This window comes from Abrus precatorius, unplaced genomic scaffold (assembly GCF_003935025.1).
Source record: "Abrus precatorius isolate BTA unplaced genomic scaffold, Abrus_2018 Scaffold11, whole genome shotgun sequence".
Lineage (NCBI taxonomy): Eukaryota > Viridiplantae > Streptophyta > Magnoliopsida > Fabales > Fabaceae > Abrus > Abrus precatorius.
The window spans coordinates 18,391,098-18,399,290 of record NW_020874303.1 but is presented as its reverse complement, the minus strand read 5'-3'; the positions used below and the strand labels follow the sequence as shown (position 1 = coordinate 18,399,290).

The 8,193-nt window shown below is 35.9% G+C and overlaps 1 protein-coding gene across 2 annotated transcripts; it reads right to left on the bottom strand.

Annotated features, from left to right (window-relative positions):
- Nucleotides 1–741: 741 nt before the first annotated feature.
- Nucleotides 742–7,896, bottom strand: LOC113853847 (general transcription and DNA repair factor IIH helicase subunit XPB1). 2 transcript variants are annotated; one of them, XM_027484519.1, is made up of 20 exons: nt 7,754–7,896; nt 7,617–7,663; nt 7,468–7,537; nt 7,170–7,329; nt 6,855–7,077; nt 6,714–6,770; nt 6,175–6,315; nt 5,147–5,227; nt 4,915–5,002; nt 3,944–4,281; nt 3,780–3,855; nt 3,501–3,694; nt 3,103–3,266; nt 2,941–3,013; nt 2,526–2,639; nt 2,230–2,310; nt 2,047–2,106; nt 1,432–1,515; nt 1,210–1,352; nt 742–1,105 (listed from the first exon to the last, which is right to left on the bottom strand). In XM_027484519.1, the coding sequence occupies exons 1-20, from the start codon at nt 7,761–7,763 to the stop codon at nt 1,009–1,011; spliced, it is 2,301 nt and encodes a 766-aa protein (XP_027340320.1). In that variant the 5' UTR covers nt 7,764–7,896; the 3' UTR covers nt 742–1,008. The 2 variants fall into 2 exon arrangements, with proteins under 2 accessions (XP_027340320.1, XP_027340321.1); XM_027484520.1 differs by having other exon boundaries at nt 804–1,105; nt 6,708–6,770; nt 7,468–7,540; nt 7,754–7,763.
- Between the last annotated feature and the right edge of the window lie 297 nt (nt 7,897–8,193).

Here is an 8,193-nt window from a genome sequence, read left to right as displayed (position 1 = left end):
TGTTCAAGCAATGAACTACAATATATGCATAAACCAAAGGTTAAAAGCAAAGAGAATGTCCCAAAAAAGTGGTCAAATGCTAAATCTCCCTAGGTCTTGGCAACTCGCAAGCACACGAGATTCCTTCACCAACGTTTAAAGTATCCACAAAAGGCAACCATCAACTAGTTTCCTTTCAAAAGCGTGCAGGTGGGCTTTCTCACCAAATAGCTGATAGTGACACAATTAGTGATGTTTCACGGCGGCTGTGCCCCCACCTTTAATTTTTTCAATTCAACTCCACCATCAATTGGTATGCAACAGGAAAATTTAAAGCAAACATGCTAGAATAATATTAAACTTAGTCTACCACTGCCAGTAAATTTGCTGCAGCTGTATATGGTAGCTGGAGAGAAATAATTTGGCGTCACAGGACGATCACAGGTTTACAAGAGCTTAATACTTTCTCTTATTAACTGAAAAATGTAAGTCCATTATTAGTTAAAAAATATAGCCACTTATTTTAGCCACTTATTTTGAAAAGATCGACCAAGATCATAAATACTTGATAGTTGCGGACTATACAGTAATTTTATGTAACCGGAATATAAGTAGTATAGTTTTCGCTCCGGATTTCCTGAGTTACATGTCTGATTGTTACTTCAAGTTACCACTCCAAGGCCCAGCATTTCATTTAAGCTTATCATAAAGATAACGAATTTCAATCCTACTGTTTCTCAACATAAGGGACGATCCATTACCGAAAATGAGATTGGAAAAAACCAACTCTTTAGAGATCCCATAAGGTGTCACTTTTTGGCTAGATTGAGAAGGCAACCAGCATTATGTTAATTCTTTTCGAAGCATCAAATGATTTATAAGTATACAAGTTTTTTTTTTTTTTTCCTTTTTAGGAAAAGGGAACCAGCATTATTTTAAGTAAGGCTGTAAATCCCGCATACTTGATTACTGTCGTACAGTACATTACAAAAGGCTCCAGAGCGGTGCTTCCCAGAAGAGGTGCACCATTTAGGTTGCGCCATATCGTCTTTTAAATAAAAAGTGTCTCTTTGATGGATCTTTCGGCTTGCTCTTGATCTGGGCTTGGCCTTTGTTACGCCCAGTACTGCATTTTGCAGAAAGTAATCATCACTAAAGATCTATACGTTCGTAAAAAGGCAATTCAACAGCATAAGATATGTTGTAACAGGAAGACAAAGGATAACACACCTGTACTCCATATAAACCATCCCTTTTGCACCTGACATTGCACTCATGGATGCTTGAGAACGACGGGCACTGTGAAGAGCTATTTCATCTGCATCTTCTTCTAGTTGCTCTAATCCAACTGCATCATCACCAGCACTCAACACCTGATACATCACTCATACACGTCAGTAATTTCCCAAACAACAATTCAATTCTAATTCAAAAGGGAATGTAGATGGAAACCTTTCCAAGAAGTGCCAATTGATCCTCAAGATGATAATAGCTCAAACGAGGTCCTTCATCAGATGGAGGTAAGCTTGTAATTACCTGTCAAGTATCATAAAAATCTAAGTGCTTATAAATTAAGATCATGACAAAACAAAGTTTTGGAGGCCAACATATACTACAAACTATTAAGCTTGGCGTTGGGACTACTGCTACAACAGGTTTTCTAAATATTCAGTTCAACAAATTCAGGCAATTATGCAATTAGTTAATACACTGTTTGGTAAGAGAGATTCAGAAAAAGAAAGGAGAGCGATCGAGTATATTAAGCTAGTTTCTTTCTTTTCTCTCTCACCAAATATAATGTCTTTCCAGAGTACTTCATATGAATAAAGTCATAAACAGGCAACCAGTGTGTGACAAACATCACAATCGCAAGAAAGCCTAGAAACATTCAGTAGTGGCTTAGCACTTCACTACTTGCTTTACAGTATTTCAAGGACATAACATTTAAGTAGCCAAGGGCATCATAGCAGAGCAGCAACTGGTCAAAATTGTTTTGCTAAAATAGAAGAGAAAACGTTATCATAAGCAAATGTAAGGTGTGGTGAACGTAAAATTCAAAGAAAATACCTTAAAGCTGTAACCCTGATCAATTAAAAATTGCTGCCTCTTAGTTGAGTAATACATCTCCTGATAATACAAGTACCGCAAAGTGTACATTACAGCATAAGTACCTTGTATGTTCAAGTTTTATTTTGCAGTGACAGCATGACCTGATATACAACTTGGTTTTGGCATAGAATAAATGCATACCTGTGTATCAGTTGACACAAGGGAATAAAAAAATGCATTATACTCCTCCTTGCCACCTGCCATCCTATCCTGAAGCTTTCCCTGCCATTTTCAATAATTCCAATGTCAGCAAACCCATTGGCACCATACATTATTCACATACAATGTTAAATAAGCAGCAGAGAACTTCCCACTTTCCACAATCACCATTTGAAGTTTAGAATTCAATATCTAAAGGGTGGCTATGACAGTCATAGACAACAATGTTTAGTACGACCTAGAAATGATAATGCATACAGAGAAATTCAGAAACTGACCTTTGCCCTAAGAATACGACCCAGACGTTGGGCTTCTTGTCGCCTTGAACCAGCATGTGAAGAGATCTGAATTATCACATTTGCTTCAGGAATATCAATTGAGTTGTCTCCCACCTGAGAATATAAGAAAGGATACTAGGATTAGATTATCAACCGTCACATTCTTTATCAAGTTGTTAACAGGGAATAGCCAACAAATTCAATAATACCAATAGGAACTCAGGAAGCACTGAGGCAGACAGCAAAACATACTAGTTCTACATATTACAACCCAACAAAACAAATGAATTTATCCATTCAAAACTTGCATATCCATGAACATCAAGAAGCAGCACCAGTATGTTCTTTGACATATCCATGGAAAGGACAGTAAATAAGCATCAAAATAAAACTAAAAGGAAATGGGAAAAGATACCTTGGAAAGAAAAATAGTATTTACATCTTTGCTAGTTTTGAATGCTTGTAAAATTTTTGTCCTCTCAACATGGCTGCACATTAGGTATATCAAAACATAAAGTTTAAAACAGCAGTATCCAAATCAAAGCTTCGAATAAAAATCAATACATGTCCACAGCACCTTGTAGCACCATATATCATTGGTTTGCGGAGTTTCATGGCATACTCAGTGAGAGCAAACAGGTTATCAGCAAAGACTATAATTTTATCACCACGTGCCCTTTCATGGTAATTTATGAGAAACTCGCATGCTCTGAACTTGTTTGGATTCATCACATAAAGTGCCTGCATATGTAAAGATTATCAATTAAAATCATCAAATTCAAGCAAGTAAACTAGAAATAAATTTTGACTAATTAAAAGTCTCTCATAAAATTTTTTCAAATAATCAAAACAACCTTCGCAGAGCATGCAATCTATTGTGGAAAACAATGATCAAAATTTCAATAAAACCCAGATTTCATAAAAGCAGCTTAAATTTACTATTCTAAAGATCTACAGAGTTCAAATAGGCCTTACCTGCCTCTTCTTGGAGTTCTCTTTCTTCAAATACTCAGCAAAAAACTCTTTTGTCATTGGACACCATACTTCAGCACACTGTACATTTGCAATAAATCCACCTTTTACTAGATCTAACCAATTTGCCTCATACAGCTTGGGACCAATCAGGAAGTTCAAATCTGTAATCCTTTCATCCTCTCTGACAAGTGTGGCTGCAATTTCAACAGTCAAGACCTCACTCCAAGCAGAAAAGATTGAAGTCATAGTCTGAGATTAAACCAATGCAAAATGGCATACCTGTGAGTCCAAGTTTACAGTGAGATTTAGTGAGACTAATGACTTTCCGAAACATATGGGCTGGAACCACATGTACCTGTTTATCATGCCAAGATATTATGCATAAGGAACAACCTTAATATTTCAGGCAAGAAGTATATATAACCATAAATTTGCATGACTACCTCATCCATAAGTAGCAATCCCCATTCTCTGTTTCTAATTTCTTCAATGATCTTTTCAGATTCTTCAGACCGTTTACCACCAAAAGCAACCATATTATATGTTGTCACAACAACTCCGGCATTACCACGGAATCTCTCTTTGCTATCAGATGTGAAACGACATATTTGTTCTTCTCGGATAGTTGACCACAGCTTAAACTGAAAAGCCCACTGATCTACAGAAACAGCATTTGTTGCCAAACAAAGACAGCTTTTTTTTATCCGGCAAGCTGCAGACACACCAACAAGGGACTTTCCGGCACCACAAGGTAGAACTATTATACCAGATCTTGCTCTACCTGAGGTGGTAGACAATAAAATTGCACTCAGAAGTAATTTATGTTTTAATGTGCAATTACATGGGTGCAGACATTAATGCTGCATTGTTGCGGAATCATTAACAAAGATGTAAAGCTTAACTACACTAGAGGTAAGTTATGTTAACATAAATATCTTTAACCTGATTTCTTAAATATAACCTATTGTACTAACTACTAACACAGCAATTTCCAAAGTTATTACAAAAGAAACTAGGAGGATTTTTTTTTTTTTTGGGGTACAGTGATGCCTGGAAGTTTAAACATCATACCTTCCTACATATAATCACCACCAACCCATTACTATTGGCTTCCAAACAAAAACGAAAAAGACCATTGATCTCCAAAGTTTGCATGCATCCAAAACATATTCTGTGAAGTCTGTATATTTTCTCTTAAGGAAACTTCAATTTCTTTCGTAGTACTACATGGTCTACAATGAGACCGAAAATTATAGTCTTGAATTGAAAATATGCAAAACTGGGATAATTAACTCCATACAATTCAATAAGTGAATTAAATCCATTTAAAATAATAATTGATGGCTGCTCTAAATTTAACATGGCAAGAGTGAACTGCTAGTGACACTGTCCTTGCAAGTGATGTCAGCATTACCATTTCCAAACATTTTACTAAGACTCTTCTCCTGATATGGTCGTGGTTGTGCTTGAGGCTTCAGTTCCATGTCAAGGTCTGGGTTCACCTGCAGCATTAAAAGAGTTATACCGCATGAGTCATAGATAAAATTTAAACTTCATGAGCATAAATTTGCAGCAGGTTAACTCTTAAACATTTTGATTGTTATCGTCAGTTTTTTAGCAGCACAAATATATAAGGAAGTACTCACTGTATCATTTCTGAAGTCATACTCCTCCAACATGGGATAATTTAATGCATTTGGCAAGCAACGCTGCTTTACATTTTCAACCTGCAAATAAATCAGAGAAAAATTTAAATAAAACACTTTGATGGAAAGTAATTCTAATTACTCTATTCTGACTTCAAGTAAAAATCTATTCTACTCTTTGAAATAACTCTCAATAATGGGCCCAGTACAAAACTTTGATTTTCTTTGATGCATCTTGCTGTGAAACTCAAGGACTATTTTGGCACTAAATTATTTGGGTACTGGTGAATTATGAAAGACAATCCACGTGCCCCTAATAGCAATAAGTATTTATACTTATCACTGTTGCAATTAAAAGCACACCGACCAACATCAAAGCTGCATCTTAGAGAAGTAAGAATATAGCATTAAACAGTATATAGCCAGTTCTAAATCTAATAAATATATAAATTCATTTTTTGGTCATTTAAATTTAATGCAATTAACTCACCTATTTCGTTTTAGTGAGGCTTGAATGACCTAATTCCGCATCATTTTTCAAGACAAACGACAGATCATTGATACAACTTTATGGTCCATAACTTGGTAACATGATGTAAAATCTAAGCAACAAAGATACAACATAGGACACAGAAACAATCCGAGATAGACATGGAAGTTTTAAAGTCTTAAGACATGACACAGTTATAATACACATTAAAATTTAATCTAAAATTAGCACAATAAAATTCTACAATCACAAGAGAGGATTCATGTTTTAAAATGAGCATGAATCATTGTAAGCATATAATAAAATACTAAAGTATACTAATTATTATTGGTATTCCAATTTGTATTGACATGAAAATTTAAAACATAAAAATTATAAAATGAAGGTAGAAGTATTCAAAGTATTGTGCGCGTCTGAAATGGGTCTAACACAAAGGAACTGTTTAGAAGTGTTTGTGCTTCTTAGCATAAAATAAAAAACAAATAGCGATAGTAAAAATTAATGCAATATTCTCCAAAAGCACACAGCTAATAATTACCTGAGAAGGATCAACTTCAAATGAATGGGCTTCTTTTTCTTCTGCAACAGCTGCCACTTCTGCTTCGTTTAGCAACTCATCATGGGTGCCTTCAATTTCACCTGCTGCTTTGCTGATTGTAAATCCATCTCCATTTGCACTCTGAAAAAATAACACCAATAAGGATTCTTAATTTTACTTGTACATGGAAATTGGGAAGGGTTGGTTAGCAATAGGAATGCACACAGCAAGACGTAATACAATATTCTTGGTAACATAAGTAAAGGCAATTCACATCCGAAAATGCAAATATTTAGAGGTCCATAATCTACAAAAGGAGAAAAGACATATGAACAACCAATTCAATACAATATGGAAAAGAATGTCTAATGTAAGCAGTAGCATTATCAAAATAGAAACAGACAGCAATAAAGAAGGTCAACAGGAAAAAATCCGATTATATTTATCTGGAAGCAAAAAGCGCTAAACAAAAAGGTCAACCTAAGCCAACCCAAACAAATTGAATAGTACCCCACAAAACAAAGAGTGCGAACAAAAACCTCAGAAATAATCCTTGACCGAGATATAGCTTCATCCCTGAGCAATGTCTTTAGTACCTGCCAAATTTGTTACGATGAACCACATGAGATCTTACCAGAGGAACACAAGACGTGGGGAAAGTGAGAGCAGCATTTATATACCTCTGGAAATGGGGATTCAACAAAATAACGATTCTTCTTGAGCACGAGTTTCACTTTACCATAATTTGCAGTAGAATCATGTATAAATTTAATCATCTCTTTGGGAAGCTTGGTCTTAGATAACTTGTTCAAAACAGCTATGATTGTCTCTGTTTCTAGACCAACCGAAACTGCCGCATAAAGCGAGTGTGGAGTAAGATTGTACTCGTGCATCGACTCCGGCCTACCAATCATCATCACACATACATAAGTACGATCCCAACAATTTGACAAGCCACTACACTTTATTTTCTCTTTAACACAAATATTTTCTACCTGCAAACAGGCTCGGCGATGGCAATAAGAAAATCATAAGCTTGCTTGTACAAAGGAGAGAATGTCTCGAGAAATATGCGACCATTGCCACACGCCCACAGAGGGCGATTGGAGTGATCCTGTTTCAGCTCCAATTTGCTAAAGTCCTTGGTTTTTCCTTCTGTTTCACGCGGAAACCCTCAATTCATTATAATCGTGCTCGACATAAACAACAATCCCCAAAAACAAGACTAATTCTATGGGGAGGTTAAATCTTGAAACGAAATAGAGATAAAAATAGATTGTGAAGGAACATTACCGTCATCATCGTATGCATCTTCGCCGCCATACACATCGTCATCGTCGACGATTCCTTTTCGGGGATCTTCCTGCTGCAAACAGTGTGAGGAACGTAAAATTTGACGAAGAAAAAGAGAAAGAAAGGAAGAAAGATCCAGATCAACTAACGAATTTAGAAGAAGCCTTGAGCTTTTTGAAGGGTCGTCCTTTTTCACCTGTGAATGTGAAATCGAATGAGCATAATTATTGCATATAATTATTTATTTGATAAATGGCTTAGAAATTTAGGATGAATGGTGAAGTACCGTGTCCCATGAATCCAATGAATTATGTTAGGATATGAAATTTTGGTTAGTTTTTTTATCTTAATTTTTTACTTGCTTTCTCTCTGAAGCTTTGCTGCAACCAGGAATTGAGAACGATAACAAAAGCGCGACCGAATCTGCATATTTATACATCCGTTGCTCCGTTACTGCTAATAACTGCGAGGGAAAAGACGGTGCAGGTCGCGTCCGAATGCACCCCGTAACTATATGGGCCGGCCCAAAACTTTCGTTCTTTTTAGCTAGGAGTTCTTTGTTTGAAATGTGGAGTCATTATTAGTTGACAAACAAAACGAGAGTGTGGAGTTATTGACAAAATAAAATCTCTTATATGGTTGAGTTAGACGCTTATGAAAGGTTTATGAACTATAGATGCTGAATTCAAATCCTGGCTAGATAAATAATATAATAGAAATATTAAG

Bases quoted from the DNA above. Each gene is read 5' to 3' on its own strand.
- LOC113853847 (XM_027484520.1), bottom strand. The intron at 6,316-6,707 runs GTTCGCACTCTT...TTATTTTTTCAG, and splicing joins GGATTATTTCTGAGGTTTTT to AGTGCAAATGGAGATGGATT. The intron at 3,267-3,500 runs GTAAGGCCTATT...TTACATATGCAG, and splicing joins AGAACTCCAAGAAGAGGCAG to GCACTTTATGTGATGAATCC.